This window comes from Colias croceus, chromosome 5, assembly GCF_905220415.1.
Source record: "Colias croceus chromosome 5, ilColCroc2.1".
In the NCBI taxonomy this organism is placed as follows: domain Eukaryota; kingdom Metazoa; phylum Arthropoda; class Insecta; order Lepidoptera; family Pieridae; genus Colias; species Colias croceus.
The window spans coordinates 11808844-11828534 of NC_059541.1; the positions used below are offsets into that span (position 1 = coordinate 11808844).

Here is a 19691-nt window from a genome sequence, read left to right on the forward strand (position 1 = left end):
AAGTGCTTGAGTGGCATCCCCAAGCCATTGTTTAATAGATGACAATTCTTGTGTCAAGCGACGTATTTCAGAAGTAAGCTCCTTAACATCGTCACCAGTTTCTTCGGTAATCGAGGAATCTTTTTTCCGCATTGTAATAAACTGGGAAATGGTGCGCACTGGAGTATTGCTGTTATCTCCACCTCTTTTTTGGGCTGAGGAGCAAATGGGACATTCCCATTTATTTTTTTGTTCAGCGGTTTTTAAATCAACACATTCGCGTCGGTATGGCGGGCTGTAAGTCACACTGGAAAAGTATGGCATGACACTACCGCCTACTTCTTTTTTATGGGCTATCGGTAAATTCTAAAATTTTTGTGTTACAAATCGTTTGACTTTCGCTATTTTTCCGACGAGTTCGACTAACGCCCACGCGACTAAGCCGCCGGTACCAGCGTTCACACCATCATTTTTCTTTTTGTCATTGCGTACTAAACCCCTGTAGAACCGCCATCCTGTTACAATTGACTCGAAATTTTGTGTCAATGTCTCCCGGCCTATTATATTTAGTTAATTGTTTTTATAATAATATTTAGTTAATTGTAGGTATAAATATATATAAACTCAATCTAATAACTAGATTTTCTCTTTTGCCTATGAACCCAATGATATTTTGTAATGTAGGTAAGTACTTAATATGAATAGAAACCCGAATTAACTGTTATAAATAAATATAATAATTTATGTACCTATTTGCAAATGAAATGTCATACTAGTCAGTAATAGGGTCCCGTTTTACCGTTTCGGTACGGAACCCTAAAAAGGAATCAAACTAAGATTTTTTTTAAATAATAATTTTGAAGTTGATGTACACCATACATTTTTGTTGTAAATTACTAAATAAATATGACTGACTGAGATGATACTAATAATCTTACGAAAACAACATATTAAAAAAAATATAAGAAAAACAAAATAGGACGAAATAAATATTCGGAACGAGATAATTGAATAAAGTCATTATTTCATTCTAAATATAATATATCAGTTCACAGGGAAATTCTGGCCAATAAATAACACAATAATATGTGATAACAGGTCAACATTATTATAATTTTGCATATAAATACTGGCCGATTCAACGAGCACGTATCACAGTGTTTCAAACCCGTAAAGATGTACCGCGTATTTGTTTTGCTGTGTACATTCCATTTGTCACATGGCTTTTTCTGTTACTCCCTGCAGGTGCAAGTGGGGCAACTACAGCAGGGCATCACCACCATGGAGTCGCATCTATTGAGCAAACGTGCGTACTACGAACAGCTGTTAGCGGAGGCGCAGCAAAATGCGAATGATACATCGCAGAACGCACAAACACAAATAAATCAGTGCCACGAACTAAAGAATCAACAGGCTGCGTCACATCAGCAACAAGAACAACAACTTAACCAACAGATAACGCAACTACAAGCGAAGTTGGCTGAACAACAAGGGGCCGCACAAACAGGAATGCAATGCCAGCAACAGCTAGGCGCTCTACAGCAACAAGTAAACACGTTGCAAGCAAAAGAACAAGAACTTAAAAAGCAGATAGAAGAGCAGCAGCGCAAATTGCTTGAACAAGAACAAAACGCGAAATTACAACATGATAAGTGCCAACAGCAACTACAGCAACAGATCGCGTTGCAAAAAGAGCTAGAAAATAAAATGAAGGATCAAGAACAACAGTCACAGAAAAACTGCGCAGATGCTCAAGAAAATATCACACAAACAGAACGAGCTAAGTGTCAGCAAGAACTACAGAAACAGCTAGATTTACAAAAGCAACAAGAAAACACAACGAAACAACGAGAACAAGAGTTACAAAAGCTCCGAGAGAGGGTGCTCGAGTTGGAAAAATCTTTGTCCTCCAACAAAATGCCTCGAAGTAAAACTTTTGATTACCTCGGCTCGTTTTTGAACGAATTGGACTTTTTACAATGTAATATCGACGTTTCCACAACTGTGGCTCAAGATTCCTATAAACTTACTTACCGTCTGCCGAAAAAACTCAACGATGATGACATAGAAGTTAAAATTAATAACAGAGTGATTTACGTAAAGGGCAGTGAAGGTTCGACAGTTTTGTTTGAAAGCGTTGAATTATTGCCGGCCGGTTTAAATGTGAAATCGACCGATTGGCAGTTGCGGGGAGATAATATTATGGAAATAATTATTCCATTTAACCTGTCTGAAACTGGCAATAAAATTAAATCATGTATTGCAGATAATCCAGCGATTACAATAGAATCTCCAGAGAGTACTCTTACCTTTAGAAATAAACCATAATAACACTGAACACATAGCATAGCATAACCATGGCTGATAAATCTAAATTCATTTATACTCTTTTTAATAAAAAGTATAAAAGCAAAACTGTGTATACAAATTATTTGAAATCTTCCCCAAAATGATTTTTAATTCTTTTACTTATACTTTCATTATATACTAGCTTCCGCCCGCGACTCCGTCCGCGCGGAAAAATTAAGAAAAATTAAGATTTATTTTTTTTCTACGTATTTTTCCGGGATAAAAAGTACCCTATTTTATGCCCAGGATAATAAGGTATAATTATACCAAGTTTCATCGAAATCGAACCGTTAGTTTTCACGTGATGCCTGAATATACAGACAGACAGACAGACAGACAAAAATTTTTTTAATCACATATTTGGGCTTGGTATCGATCCAGTAACACCCCCTGCTATTTATTTTTTCAATATTTTCAATGTACAGAATTGACCCTTCTACAGATTTATTATATGTATAGATTTTATCTTCCAGTATCGTTGACATTTTTCATTTGATATTGAACTTATTTAGGTATACTTTTAATATAAAATTACGATTTTTATATAAATAGAGACGCTAGTTGAAGCGATCATTCTATTTTCCAAATTAAGCTAAGGTTATGACAAAGGTTAATTGCTACTTAGAAAATACCCCTACAAAAGCAAATGACAAATATTTATTTTCATTATTCAGAAGATACATTGCATAGCGACAGGGATCGCATCATCACCATCTATGTATTCTATTTACTTTAGAAACATCATAGATCATAGATAGATTAAAATAGTACCAAATCACCAAATCGGAAATCACAAATATTTTCTTCAGAGAAGAGTCGATACCAAAGTCTTTAGTTTTAAATCACTTTTAACATAATATTGTTTCACACATAATTATACAGGGTGTCTCAAAAGAAAGTTTATATTTTGTGGATGAATAAAAAAAAAGTAAGCGGTGTATTGCAAAAATGTTTATTAATTATTAAAGTGCATAATATGGGAATTTATTTCTTAAAAATAATATCGTCCAAATGCAGTCCATTGCGTTCACGGCACTCATTTAATCGAACACTAAAAGTTAGTGGTCAGTACCCTGGAGCCGAATTTATCTTTCTGGGAGATTTTAACGCCTGCCATAACGAATGGCTCTATCCATTCCAGAAGACCGATCATGCCAAAAGAGAAATTTTCAACTTCGCATTGACCCATAATCTCTCCCAGCTGGTTCACGAAGCGACACGTGTACCTGACATTGAAGACCACACCGCAAACTGCTTAGACCTTCTGCTAACAACAAATCGAGACAGACATACAGTATCTGTATCTTTACCCCTAGGCACATCTGATCACTGTCTGGTGAAAACTGTATCAAACCTTCCTCCTCCAGACACCACCGCAAGATACAAACGGAGAGTATGGAAGTACAAGTTAGCAGATTGGGATGAGTTGCGTCACTTTTTTGCTAGTTATCCTTGGAGGCAAGTCTGCTTCTCATCTGCAGACCCATCTAACTGCGCGGATAATGTCGTTGATGTAATTCATCAGGGAATGGAATATTATTTCTCAGATGTTTACATTGACGGCAGAGCTAAACCATGGTTTAATGCCGAATGCATCACTGCGGAGAACCGAAAGCACACGGCCTATAAAGCCTGGGTTGATGCTCGTCTTCGCAAAGCCCCAGATTTGCGCTTGAAAAAGAGAGCTTTTAACAAAGCCGCCAAACACTGCAAAAAAATACTCCGAAAGGCTGAATTCGACCGAATCCAGAACGTTGGCAAAAGTCTAATATCCTACCCTTCAGGTAGCAAGGCCTTTTGGTCTCTTGCCAAGATTATCGAATCGAACTTTTGTCGCCCTTCACTACCACCTTTACTTAAGTCCGATGGTTCACTGGCACATAGCGCAAAGGATAAAGCAGATTTACTTGCATCACTTTTCGCAGAAAATTCACGACTAGATTGTGGGAACAAATCACATTGTGGCACATATATATCACTCAGAAGACAGTTCTTAAAACCCTTCGCAATCTAGATTTGAACAAATCCAGTGGACCGGATCGTTTACCAGCGGTAGTATTTAAGACTTGTGCACCAGAATTGTCTCCAGTGCTGATGCGCCTTTTCCGCCTTTCATTAAAATCAGGAATAGTTCCCAAAAGCTGGAAGCTTGCCAATGTGAGCCCGTGCCGAAGAAGGGTAGTCGTGCTGATCCTACGAACTATCGACCCATATCAATAACCTCCATACTCTCTAAGATTATGGAGCGTATATTGAACGATCAACTACTTGCATGCCTAGAAGCCAACGACCTCCTAAGCGACCGACAGTATGGTTTCCGCAAAAAGAGGTCGACTGGCGATCTTCTAGCGCACGCTACGCATCTATGGGGGGAGGCCTTGGATAATCACGGTGAGGCACTTGCCGTCTCCCTAGACATCTCCAAGGCTTTTGACAAAGTTTGGCACGCGAGCCTTTTGAGCAAATTTCCATCTTATGGAATTCCAAATGACCTGTGCGTCTGGATAGCTGATTTCCTGAGAGAACGTACGATTCGTGTCATTATTGACGGTTGTTCGTCAGATGAAATGACCATTAATGCCGGTGTTCCTCAGGGATCTGTTCTCTCAGCGACTTTATTCCTTCTGCACATAAACGACCTCCTCAAACCTAACATGTTCGGTTATGCAGATGATACTACTGTCGTAGAGAGGTACTTGTCCAGCGCTCAAGCATCTCAGGTCAGTATCAGATTTGAACGGGAGGCCATGATTTCGCGTATCAACTCACCCTTGCTGGACGTCACGAATTGGGCCGATGATAATCTGGATGAATTTAACGCTACCAAAACACAGGCGTGTCTTTTTACTGCGAAGCGGAATCCACTTCACCTTTCTCCTTCTTTTCACGATGAACCGATAGTATTAACCCCCAACCTCGAATTACTGGGTATGTCGATTTCTGCAAATCTAAACTTCCGTCAATTCATTGAATCGAAAGCCCAAGTAGCCGCCAAAAAGCTTGGCATATTAGCAAAAGTGAGACATTTCTTCACACCGGCACAGCTCCTTCAACTCTACCAGGCTCAAATTCGGTCGTGTGTGGAGTATTGTAGTCATCTTTGGGCGGGTTCCGCCAAAACTCACCTTGGTGCTTTGGAATCAATGGAGAGACGTGCTTGCAGAATCTTGACCATCGCCGGCATGCATGCATGCAGCATGCCTATCGGTTTTCTACAGAATTCATTTTGGTGAATGTGCGAATGAACTTCACCACCTGGTTCCATCTTCCCCATTTCTTTACCGCACATCTAGACGGAGAATGGGATTCCATCCCTTCACAGTCGACATTCCTCATGTACGTACGCAGCGTTATGCAAATTCTTTTTTCATCCGAACTGCGAAGGAATGGAATTCTCTTCCATCGTCGGTGTTCCCCGTGGACTACAATATCCAGCTCTTCAAGTCCAGAGTGAATAGGCTTCTTCTGGGTAGACGTGCTCCTAAATAGATCGCATCACTGCTTTACATCCGGTAGGATAGCGGTCAAAAGTCTACCTATTTATTATATAAAAAAAGTGAATATGTGCAAGATGCAATGACATAATAATATGTTCGTCATTATGGTCGGCCAGATCTATTCATTACATTTATATGTAATCCGAAATGGATAAAAATTATTCAACTGTTGCTTCCCGGACAAATATCAAGTGATCGACACACGACATCACACACGTGTTTTCAAGCAAAAAATCCGATCACTGATGAGTTACATTAAAGGAACACATCTTTGGGATTATTCAATGATGGATGTATTCAATCAAATGCCGAAAATCTGGCTTGCAGCATGCACACATTTTAATTTGGTTAGTCGAAAGAATAAAATATATGAGTGTACTATGATTCATGGACCGTGTGAAATCATCAACCAACAAACACCATGCATGGTTGACAGCGAGTGTACCAAAAGGTATCCACGAAAATTGATGGCAGAGACCATCACAGGCAACGATGGTTACCCACAGTATCAGCTTCGATCGCTCAATGATAATGGTAGAATTATCATCACAACTAAAGTGAAACGAAACGATGGCGTGGTCGATAACAGTTAAAGAATGAAAAGAGTTAATCCATGCATGCACAACTTATTAAAATTCAATCATTTTTCTCTGAGAAGTGTTTGAAGTTATAAATTAAAATACTATTACATATCAATCCATATCCATACTAATATACTAATAATATTATAAATGCGAAAGTAACTCTGTCTGTCTGTCTGTTACTCAATCACGCCTAAACTACTGAACCAATTTTCATGAAAATTGGTATGGAGATATTTTGATAACCGAGAAAGGACATAGGCTACTTTTTATCCCGGGAAAATGACGCGATCCCGGAAATCCCACGGGAACGGGAACTATGGGGGTATTTCTTTAACTGCGCGGGCGAAGCCGCGGGCGGAAACCTAGTAAATATATATTTTGTATCATTGTATTACGTTCATCAAAGCCTAAATTAGTTCAGCTAAAAGGTAACACAACATTCATTGACAGGGCGGTACAAAGTTCGCTGGGACAGCTAGTTTTGAATAACATTATCAGAATATTAACAAAGCCATAACCGATCTATGGAAAGTCCAATATGGAGTTCACATAATATCACGACAGTGAAAATCACAGGGGAAAACCAGTGTCAATAATAAGGCGTTATCTAAGACGTATTAATAAGTTTATTCACTGTAAACAATTACAAATTCCCCAAGGTTCTTAATATATATACAGGGTGTAATCGTGAAGTGTGCACAAGCGATTATTCCGTAACTATAATTGCAGATATCAAAAAACTTTAAACTGATATCGAAAGTACTTAACCTAATGAGTAAAATGGCCATAATAAATTTTTAAAAATAAAACGAGAAATATCCAAAAATGTTACATTAAACTCTCCCATACAGTTTATTTCCCATACATTTTGTATTCATAGCAGATTTTCGAAGTGATGTCCTCATTGTGCAATACAATGTGAAGCTATATTTACAGTTTCTAAATGAACTTCCCTTCAAATTTGCGAAGTAATTAAAGCAGAAAACCAAAAAAAGAAAGAAAAAGCTAAAACCTTTCATATTAAATGTACATGGGATATTCGTATCTCATACTAAATGTATGGGAGGGTTTCAAGTTATTTTTTTAGATATTTCTCGTTTTATTTTTAAAAATTTATTATGGCCATTTTACTCATTAGGTTAAGTACTTTCGATATCAGTTTAAAGTTTTTTCATGTCTGTAATAGTTACGGAATAATCGCCTGTGCACACTTAACAATTACACCCTGTATATATTAGCTTTTAATATACTTAAATACTATTCCCCTTTTTTAATTTTCTTGTTTTTTTTTTTAAGATTTATAAGTCTAGTATGAATATCACATCTTGGGTAAAGGTGGCGTCCGCGTCGTGATGAACTTTCGCGGCCAGCAAAAGTTATTATCTAGACACAAATCTCGAAACGTATTAGGAAGGAACAGAGATATTTGGTTTTGTATTTATTATTCATTTACCTTGAATATAGATAATTTATTATAAGATTTTTCTGAGTTTTTTAGGTTTCTCCTTTATTTATTTAAGAATTCTAATGAAAACGATGTACATGAACGCTTATATACGCAATATATTGCTCTTTTAAAAAATCCAAGTTTCATCACTGGCCGCGAAAGTTCATCACGACGCCACTAGCCCATACAAAAGTACCTACCCAAACCCCTTTGTTTGTCTGGTATACCAGATTGGATGAATTGGATTGGATAGCTTATAATCTAAAGCTAAATCTGGTATATCTGGCATAATTTATATTATGAAGTTTCAAATAAGAGTAACGCTTCGAGAAATGGTAGTAGCGGAACAGGAATAAATCATGAATACTTAAAATAATAAAAAACGTCAGAAAACTTATTTATATTTTTAAAAATTTGAGACACGTCACGAACACTGCCGTTCTACGTACCGTCTACTATGCCTTGTGCGAATCTATTGTCACATACTGTATTGTATGTTGGGGAGGTGCCGTAAAAACCATACTGAAGCCCCTCGAGGTGGCTCAAAGAGCAGTTATGAAAGTCTCCACGTTTAAACCTATGCAGTATTGTACAACCGACCTGTACAAAGATTGGAAGGTTCTCACCGTTAGACAACATTTTATTTTACAGACTATTATTTTACAACACCGATTAACACCTCTAGTTACAACCTCGTTTCGACGAAAGAACAAAATCTGCACTGTTCCTCAGCCATATAGCATGATCACCAAGAGGTTCTTTTACTTCCTCGGACCCTATTTGTATAAGAAAATTAATGATAGTCTTAGCATCTATGCCTTACCGTATTCTAAATGTAAATTAACCGTACGCTTCTTTCTATTAGGAAAAACTTATGACGAGACAGAACAACTTCTTGAGATACTGGCTTAAGTGTAAACGTGACTCTTGCTTAGATATCTATAATATAATATTTCAGACACACACACACACACACACACACTTACACAAACACACGCACACACATACACATACACACACAAATATAATATATACATTCATAAGATACAGTTTCATTCGCCACACCCGCATTCTCTTATACACCTTAAATTTTACACATTTTTTTTTCTCTTACTCCCTATTGTAACCAATTTTAATCTATACATATAATAAATCTGTAGAATGGTCAATTCTGTACATTGAAAATATTGAAAAAATAACTAGCAGGGGGTGTTACTGGATCGATACCAAACCCAAATATGTGATTAAAAAAATTTTTGTCTGTCTGTCTGTCTGTCTGTCTGTCTGTCTGTCTGTCTGTATGTGAAGACATCACGTGAAAACTACCGGTTCGATTTCGATGAAACTTGGTATAATTATACCTTATTATCCTGGGCGTAAAATAGGATACTTTTTATCCTGGAAAAATACGTAGAAAAAAAATTAATCTCAATTTTTCAGTTATCCATAGACGTTGTTCTGTAGTAGGTACCGCGAACACACGTTGCGTATTATAATAGACCTAGCCGTATTTGGGTCCAATAGATATTTATAAGATGTCATTGTCCGAGTTACTCAAAATGGAGAAATAACCCATCCACGCAAAGACCGACATCCGCGCGGACGGAGTCGCGGGCGGAAGCTAGTTTATAATAATGAAGTACTTGCTAAGAGGCTTTTTGTGTATTTATTTTAGAGGCAAGCTGTTTCTCCTAAACACAGGTTGCCCAGTAACCTAGCTAGGGAAACATTGGCTTGTATAAATAATTGTTTTGGTAGCCTTTTTATTTATATACTTTTACATGAATATTAATTGTATACCTATTGTAATAAATTGTAATAAATTGTAATATTATATTTTAAAGCAATTTAATTTAATTATTGTCACAATCGAATGAATCGACTAACAATTCAACCGATCACTTTTATCACGAAATAAAAGGTCCGTGTTGACAGTTCATGCTCATGAAGTTCTCTATTTTTTACTCCAAAATGTCACAATATACAGATACATACAGTAAGGAAACTTCATACAAAATGTTCGAAATGGCTTCCCCCCCCCCCATCAAGCGTGTTTACGAGGGTATTGAGGGGGATCGATAGTAGCGGGTGACACATCCACAGATTTTGAATATAGTATGGAAAAAAGTTTAAAGTGATGTCAATTCACATTAAATAAATATCGATTGTTTCAGTTTGTAGCCCTTTCAATAAATATATTTGTAAACTAACTGTGCCCGCGACTTCGTCCGCGTGGAAAAGTGACTGCATAGTAGTTACTACTTAACTTAATTATTGAGTAAACACGGACTACCATAAATAAGTAAAAGATCTGTTAGTAAAATTTATTACTAAACTGTGCTAAACAATAAAAAATAAATAAATACCTTATTCATTTTCTACGTAAAATTTATTTTAAATTATGTCATATTATTTTTAGGCACCAGGGGGAGGGGAGCAAATTTTTTTTCCTTCCTTCCTTGTATGGATGTTATTAATAATGTATCGTGCAGCAACTGATCAGCTTAATCGATACTCAGTTTTTATCAAATCCAAATCAGATCTTTCCTAAATCCTGTCTCACGCCTGTAGTAACTAAACCGCTTAGACCGTGCAATAAAATTTAAATTAAAAAAATAATTAATAAAACAACGCTACGAAGAAAAGTGCATAAATAATAAAAGGAATAAATAATTTCTCAAACTTCCCGAAGATTTTTAAAAATAAATACCATTTTAAATATTTATAAAAAAAAAACAAAGTCGTCGGGGCTGCCATGCCAACATTATCATTATATTTTTCATTATCAAAATAAATGGTACTTAACTTTAAAGATCGTCGGGAAGTTTGTAAAATTATTTATTCCTATCGGTTTCTTATTCTCATGTAATATTTCCAAGTGAGCGAGACCTACATACCTCTACTTCCATATTACATTCCTACATAATATTGATATCTATAAGTTTGTTGCTCCTTGACATCTTTTAAGGGGCCATCCATTAATCACGTGATGTTTTTTTTTGGTATCCCCCTCCCTTTGGTGATACGTGGTGAGGTTTAAGACTACCCCTCCCCCCCTATATCTACTATCTACCCTATATCACGTGTATTTTTTCGTACCTGCAAAGAATCAATTTTTTATTTATAAAAAATACTGGTATAAGTATCATCTAATTTTAAGAGGTAGACAGAAAGATTGCAGTTTGTTTTTGAATGACATAAAAATAATGAAAGATATGCGAAAAAGTTGTACGCGTGTGACAAAAAATAAATACATGTAACGACGCTTTTCGGTTGAGTATCGCGCGCTTGTCGAAAAATAAATACACGTGATATATTACTTTACCCCCCCTCCCCCTTGTGATATTTCGTGATGTTTTGATGGACCCCTCCCCCCCTTTCGAGCCTCACGTGATTAATGGACAGCCCCTAAGTTGGGCCGTAACCGTGCACAAATTGTAATGGACCACACTGTGGCAAATTAAAGAAGTGGTATATTTAGAAAAAAATATTGCCAAGGGCCAGGCCTATATAGCTTTGAGTAGAGTTCAAAATTTTCAGGGTGTGGCTATCCTCTCGCTCCCATATCCCCTCTTCTTTCACAGACTTTCAACCCTTCCCTTTCCACCCCTAGTAAATGGGAGAACCGATTTTGATGTAAACCATATCTAATTGTACCTATATGTACACGTCATATCCTGTCGTTTGATGCTCCATTTGGTTTATTTATCCCCACTGTCACCCCTAATAAGCCCTAAATGTAATAAACGGATGAACCGATTTCGATAAAATATGACTAATTATTGTAATTCACACGTTGGCCTTTCATATTTTGATATGCCACTTGAGTATATTATTTGACCAAATTCGATTTTTGTTCATTCCCACTTTTACCGCTGTAATCTAACAAATGGAAAAACCGGATTGGATAAAAATATAACTAAGTGTTCTTCACCCGTTATGCACTTTCATTTGATATGTCACTTGGGTTTATTTGACAACATTCGTATTTCATTTCCACTTTTACCCATATGGTCTAAGATGAGAATATAAGTCGATCTGCAACGACGTGATAATAGAATGAGACCAATTTTATAATAAATTTAGTGTATTAAAAAATGCATTAAAAATGGGTTGACTGGGAAAATCCTGGACAGGATATTTATTAATTAATTATTAAAAAATCTTTTTTATTAATTGCAGTTTCGAGATAATAAAACAATTTTGTAATAAAACAGCGCTGATATAATTTTTTTTTTCATCATCCTATCAAGTGAAAGTAACTGGTACCGACATACCTGTTTAAACCTGCCAACCTAGCCGTTTGTCCCGGTAAATATTAGAAAACGACTATGACTGCACATTCTGTAGGTTTCATACTTTAAGTCTATTATATTTTTTTTATACTGCTATTAATTAAAAAAAAAAAAAATGTTTTTTTTCTTAAATTCATTAAAAATGTCCTGTCCAGGATTTTCCCAGTCAACCCATTTTTAATACATTTTTTAATACACTAAATTTATTATAAAATTGGTCTCATTCTATTATCACGCCGTTGCAGATCGACTTATATTCGGATCTTAGACCATATACCAATATACAATATAAACGGATGAACCGATTTTGATTAAATATGTCTAATTATACTTTACACGTCATGCCCTTTCATTTGATATGTCACTTGAGTATATTTGACAAAATTCATTTTTTATTATCACTTTTATACCTATATCAAATAAATGGATGAACCGATTTTGATAAAATTTGACAAATTGTTACTGATAGGTCGTTCACTTTCATTTAATATATCACTTAGGTATATTTGACAATTTTCGTTTTTTTCATTCCCACTTTTACCCCTATATACCAAGGTATAATAAATAGATGAACCGATTTTGATACAATTTATCTAAGAACCAGCGTCGGAAAATATGCTGCCTAACAAAAAAACCGCATCTAATTCGGATAACATGTTAGCGAGCTACCGTGGCACAAACAGACACACACACACACAGACACATAGCGGTCATTTTTGCGTCGGGTTTTAAAAATATAATACGACATAATTTAAAGGACATTTGAAGTAAGCATAATTCTAATTTGACCCCCCACCCCCACCCTTGGGAACTTTCGATATGATCACTTGGACATTTATAGGAATCCTAATAATTGAAACAGATAACTTACGTTTTTTCACTTTTATCGTACAGTCTATAATATTATAATGCCTTAGCAAATGTTCGCCTTGAATACTTAAATGGTCATAACTTTTTTATTTATGAACCGATTGACATGAAATAAACACTAAATGTTAAATGAAGATTACCACAATATATTAGTGAAAACCGCATTTAAATCGGATAAGCCGTTTCTGAGATTAGCGTGTTCAAACATACAGACAAACAGACAAACAGACAAAAAATTTTTTAACTACAGTTTTGGGTTTGGGATCTATTTAATAATAATACCTACTCCTTTTTTTTACATATTTTGATTGTACAGACACGACTTTTCTAGAATTTTATTATATGTATTGATGATGTATTGATGATGATATTGATGATGATGATGATGATGATTGATGATGATATTGATGATTGATGATGATGATACCATATGTATTGATGATACCATATCTGACTACAAGTTAAAAAGAGACTATTTTTTAATTTCTATAGATATGGCAGTATGAGTTTTAAATTATGTTGACATATTTTCTATCAAAATGATAGAAATTATGTTGACATATTTTCTATCAAAATGATAGAAATTATGTTGACATATTTTCTATCAAAATGATAGCTACAAATAGTACCTATTAGGAGTCCAGTCTGTTCAAAGGTCGCATCTATTTTTTACGCAATCTAGAAGAGCACGAAAATATAAAAAAAGGAAACCTTAAAAAAATCTTGTTTAAATTTATGTGCATAATTACGTAAATATTAGGGAAGAAAAAGATAGATATTATAATTATTGTATTTTTATCGATACGTGGCGTCTCCACTTTGTCAAGCACTAAGCCTGTCAAACTATTTTCTTTTTCTTCCTAAAACAAAAAGGTAGAGGTTCTATGCTCGTCTAATAATAATTTTAATTTATTTTTGCATATTTTGTGTTTTTTAATTTAATTTAATTTATCGTTTTAAAAATAATTTAGTAGGTATACCTACATACAAGTATTGTAAATTCTGGTTTAAAATAATTATTGAATATAATTATGTATAATACAAATATCAAGCATTATAAATAATTTAGGTACATTAAATAGCCTTCGGCGTCCATAACAAAACTAGATTTCGAAATATAGCACTGATAAAAACGTATTTACTTTTACAAGCATATAGCACTGATAAAAACGTATTTACTTTTTTTTTTTTTAATTGTATTAATTCGGATTGTTTCTTCTTGTAAATTCATATTTAGGCTATACCATTTTTGTATTTTAACGGGTTTCAATCTCCAAATTACCACAAAATCAACTGTGAAAAAAGCAAACAGAAATATACAGGCCGAATTGATAACCTTCTCCTTTATTTTTCAAGTCGGTTAAATATCAAAAAGTAACAGCCCTATAGCTATACGTCATAATTTCATGGGGGGGGGGGGGGGGGCTTAGTTTCCTAACTGTATGTACGTAGTATATATCTGTCAACTGTGAAAATGTTCTGAAGGTAATTATATTTTTCATTGATGGGTACCGCCCACTCGTTGTGCATAATTAATTTCCATACTCTTCGCAAATTATTCATAATCGGTTAGTGAAAAAAATAATTGACGAAAATATTTTTTGACGTGACAACGTCTTATAATTCGATAAAGCCGGCTGCACGCACGAAAAAACATGACTCATGCGGCGTTACCTCGCTCTGACTCATCTGAGGCGTTCCATGTAAGGCTTGAAGTGCGAGCGAGAGCGCGGAACGAGCGACAAAGAAGCACAATCGGACGTCGTCACGTTCAACTATCGTCAGTAAACCGACTTTACAGACAACCAATTTTTTTCGGTTGGCTGACAACTTTGGCTTATTATATTGTAAAGAAAATAACTGACGGAAGATTCACTTTTTCTCTATTTTATTGTGATTGAGTGAATATTATTGTACCTAACAAAAATATTCAATTATAGAAAATTTACCTTTTTTTTTTCTTTATTGTATAATTTCAAACCACCTACAATGTAAAAGTTTAAGTTTAATTTTCTATCCGAACTTTAATCCAATCTAATATATAAAAATCAATGCCACTTTTCGTTGTAATTCCATAACTCGAGAACGGCTGAACCGATTTCGATAATTCTTTTTTTATTATATTCCTTGAAGTACGAGGATGGTTCTTATGTAGAGAAAACGTTAATATGTACCACGGGCGAAGCCGGGGCGGACCGCTAGTGCTCTATATAGAGTAAAGTTATGATAGAAGTATGTAACATTCACGGTTAACAGGGACGTTAATATCGCGTAAAATTAAAAAAAAAATGGTACAAATAATCAAATCTATGAAAAAAGAACGGTTGAAATAAAACCGGCCAAGTGCGAGTAGGACTCGCGCACGAAGGGTTCCGTACTATGGGGATATATTAAGGGGGGGGGGGGCTTAATATATACAGGTTTACTTGTAAAACACCGGCAACCTCGCAGGACAAGATAGCTAACATCATAAGCAACAACATTTGTTCTACGACTTTTGGTAATTTGTTAGATTTTATTTTCATACAAAAATAAATATTCATTTAATTTTCCGTTTGAATATTATAAACTCTACTCTCTACTCTACTTATAAACTATACGCTTCCCAAAAATTACGTTAACAAGAAGCGAACGAGAGAGGGAAGGGGGCGTCGCGTCGCGTCGTCCATCCGATATTGAATAGAACATAGACTTAAAAATGTTACGAGAGTACAATAAAAGTTTAAAAAATCATTTAAAAATAATTTATTGCGTTATGCCAAAAGTCGTAGAACAAATGTTGTTACTTATGATGTTAGCTATCTTGTCCTGTGAGGTTGCTGGTGTTTTACAAGTAACCCTGTATATTTTTTTTTAATTTTTAGTATTTGTTGTTATAGCAGTAACGGAAATAGGTACATCATTTGTGAAATTTCAGTTTTTTAGCTATCACGGTTTATGAGATACAGCCTGGAGACAAACAAACAACAAAGTCTCAGTAATAGCACGTAATAGGGTCCCGTTTTACCGTTTCGGTACAGAACCCTAAAAAGGAACCAAATTATGATTTGTTTTAAATAATAATTTTTAAGTTGATCTACACCATACATTTTTGTTGTAAATTACTAAATAAATATGACTGACTGAGATGATACTAATAATGGGTCGATTACACCTAACGAGTACAGTGGCGAGTCAGTGTCCTCGGCCGAGTGCTCGGTTGGTATAAACACTTTAACACGTTCACTGCGGCACAGAAATATCTGTACTTTCCATTACTGCGTTACGGGTCGTTTTAAACCTTGTCCTATACCAGAGATTGTGGCGGCACGAGGCATATTAAACCCCACCGCCCGTAGGAGACCAAAATCGTTTTTTTGGGCGCCAAATAAGACAAAGTGTGCGACTTTTGTCGTGATTATTATTAACAATGAGTTCATTAACCTAAATCTACCGTCGCCCGTGGTTAGATTAGTTAGTTTAGATTCTAGGGGTAAAATAAAATGTGGGGTCTGATGTACCCCATACCGCACTGAACAATAGCAGTTTTTCATATAATTTAGTGATGGGAAAAGAAATATCGATTTTATTTAATTGTATTTATTTATCAAACTTATGGATGTTTTTCATTAAAACAGGCCAAACAATAATATTGTTTGCAACCAGTGCATTCTGTGAGAATTTTCTTTACCTTTTTCGGCCTCACGACTTGTTAAGAAGGTGCGGAGTTTTTCGTAACATCCTACACATCTACTCTCCTTTGATCCCTTTAAGAGATGATGTGCCTTGTTTGTTGGCTTGTTGACTTGGGCAAGAGTTAAATTTTGATGAGCCATACACCGATTGCCAGGTGTTTTGGATTTGCCGCTAGTTGATTCAATGAACAAACACACTAATAGTAATCATGATTATCAACCTATTTGAAGAAAGTTACTCAACATGTCACATTCACGTTTCTATTAACGATATTTATTATAACGAGTAGTTAGTATGTTTGAAAATTACCTGTATCCACATTCAAGTCCTTCTTTGTAAAAGTTCAATAAGTTGTTCCACAAATAGTCTCGAATGCGTTGCACAACACTAACCGCGTGAAGCTAGCTTAGGGTGCGGTACGAGGTGCGTGGTGGTACGAGGTGTTCGCAACCTCGTTCCGCACTGTGTTAGAATTTTTATTTGTTCAGTGCGGCACGAGGTCTAAGAAACCCGGTATTAAGGTCGGTATACCATTGAACTAGGAATCAATAGCACATCTCAGATATATAGATATCACTTTCCTACACTGAACCAGATGGAAGTTATGCCTCCCGCACGACAGAGAAGTTTAAGTTTTTTGCTACCGCTATAACGACGAGACACGGACAGGGTGTTTCAAGCCCTGTTTCGCAGCTAACGTGTTAAAGAGTGCTCGGCCGAGTACTCGGTCGAGAAGAGAGGCAAGAGAGTCACTAGAATCCCAATTTGTTTTCTAGGCCGAGTACCCACCACCCCGCTTCATTCTTCTGCCCCAGCAGCGACTCGCTATCCCGCTCGGCACGTATAAACACGCTGCACGCACTCGCTTGTCACTCGGCCACTCGCCACTCGTTCGTTATTCGTTATCAAGCAGTGTGCGTGTTTGTGTATTTTTTCAAACAATTTATCAAAATCTCAATTATAGTTCAGGATACATCGCCCATTTTTGCAAGTGACTACTATCAAGCTAATTTTCCGTTTGTAGCTTTATTTTGATGAGACGCCCAATAATTTCGTGTACGAAAGTCTCGATTGTGGTAGCTAACAGAGATAACAAGGATAAAAAATTTTGATTTGATGGTTCTCAAATATTACTGAATTCAAATATTAACTGAATTTTTTTTTAGTTCAATCTCAAGATAATTACCTAAATTATTCGAAAAAATATTTGTCCTACAAAATCTATGGTTGGTTCAAAGAGTCCCCCTTCCCAAAGTGTATCGATAACGAGGTCATCATAAATGATTACTAACAACCTGATTTTTTTGTTTTCACTTAGTTAATGTTTATATAATTCAACAGACATATTGTCCTACAAATTGCGTAATAAATATTTGAGAACCATCAAATCAAAAAATTTTATCCTTGTTATCTCTGTTAGCTACCACAATCGAGAGTTTCGTACACGAAATTATTCGGTGTCTCATCAAAATAAAGCTACAAACGGAAAATCAGCTTGATAGTAGTCACTTGCAAAAATGGGCGATGTATCCTGAACTATTAAAATGACCGCTAATAACAAATGGATCTACTGCAATTCATTAAAAAGGCTATTTGTTGCTCCAAGAGCATTTCGCCTTAAAATCCATTTTCTGGTCCAAATTCGTTGATCTTCCCAAATCCCACAATTCGTTAATAATATCTGGTAACAGCCGATTTAAAACCCGTTTAAATTCTTTTTTTTTCGATCCATTGCAGACGTCACGTCGTGATCAAAACTGAAATGACTCGCCACGTTTTTCAAATATTATAAACTTATAGCAAATCGTAGTCTTGTAGCCGCCCGCGTCTCACCCACAAGGGCCTCTCGCGGACGCTTGCCAATAAGGTTCGCCTCACCTCCCGCGCCCCTCTGTAACGGCCGGCGCGTCTCCCGCACGTGCAGCCGTCATTGTTAGTCGCGGACGCTTGCCAATAAGGTTCGCCTCACCTCCCGTGCCCCTCTGTAACGGCCGGCGCGTCTCCCGCACGTGCAGCCGTTATAGAGAGTCGAGGATTAACCGCGAACGCGACGCAACGTTTCCCGCGCAAACCCTAACTTGATCTTGTGTGTATTCTCATAATATAGTGTATTGTGACCTTGTGTGGAAAGGCGACCACTGATCCACAACCTTTGTATAAGTATTTTATTAGTAAAGAACTGACATCCACCCCTGAGTTATCATTTCTGCCTGCTGGCAGTGGCGTACCCCATACCTGTGACGACCTATGTCTATAAACTGCATTTAAAAATAACTATCATATCATCAAATTCACATAACTACCTAAAAGTGTAACAAATATGAAATAACCCACTAAAAACATTAGTTAACTATAATTAATAATTATTGTTAAAAAAAATAATAGTATAATATAATATAAGTAATAAAGTTATTACTTATCTTTTACGGGGACTTATGTTATGGAATTCCACGTATCTCGATGACTTTTTAGTTATTGTGTCATTCTATTCGAGACACCAGCTGACGTATAATACACCATGTTGTAACCAGCTGATTTTTTTTTTCGTTGAGATATTGGATTAGCTACAATTTGACAAATTTTTAGCTGAGAGGAAATAAATGAATGTATTTTTTTCCTACGTGCGTGGGAGGCTACAACCGCTCACCCTCCCAACCGAGCGCCAGCTGACGTTCACGAGGCTTTATAATACTATACTCTGATGCGTCTGACGAATTATCTCTCGAGAGGAAATAATTAACCAAATTTGCACCTGGCTCCCGGACTTTAAAAAAATATATAAGAAAAACAAAATAGGACGAAGGAAATATTCAGCACGAGGTAATTGAATAAAGTCATTATTTCATTCTAAATATAATATATCAGTTCACAGGGAAATTCTGGCCAATAAATAACACAATAATATGTGATAAGAGGTCAACCTTATTATAATTTTGCATATAAATACTGGACGATGCAACGAGCACGTATCACAGAGTGTTATAAACCTGTAAAG

General features: G+C 36.0%; 1 protein-coding gene across 1 annotated transcript; it reads left to right on the plus strand.

Moving 5' to 3' along the window:
* Positions 1–1121: 1121 nt before the first annotated feature.
* On the plus strand, positions 1122–2394 carry LOC123691735 (zinc finger protein 853-like). Its single transcript, XM_045636272.1, has one exon. The coding sequence runs from the start codon at positions 1156–1158 to the stop codon at positions 2305–2307; it is 1152 nt and encodes a 383-aa protein (XP_045492228.1). The 5' UTR covers positions 1122–1155; the 3' UTR covers positions 2308–2394.
* Positions 2395–19691: the final 17297 nt, after the last annotated feature.

Bases quoted from the DNA above. Each gene is read 5' to 3' on its own strand.
- LOC123691735 (XM_045636272.1), top strand. From the start codon at position 1,156: ATGTACCGCGTATTTGTTTTGCTGTGTACATTCCATTTGTCACATGGC.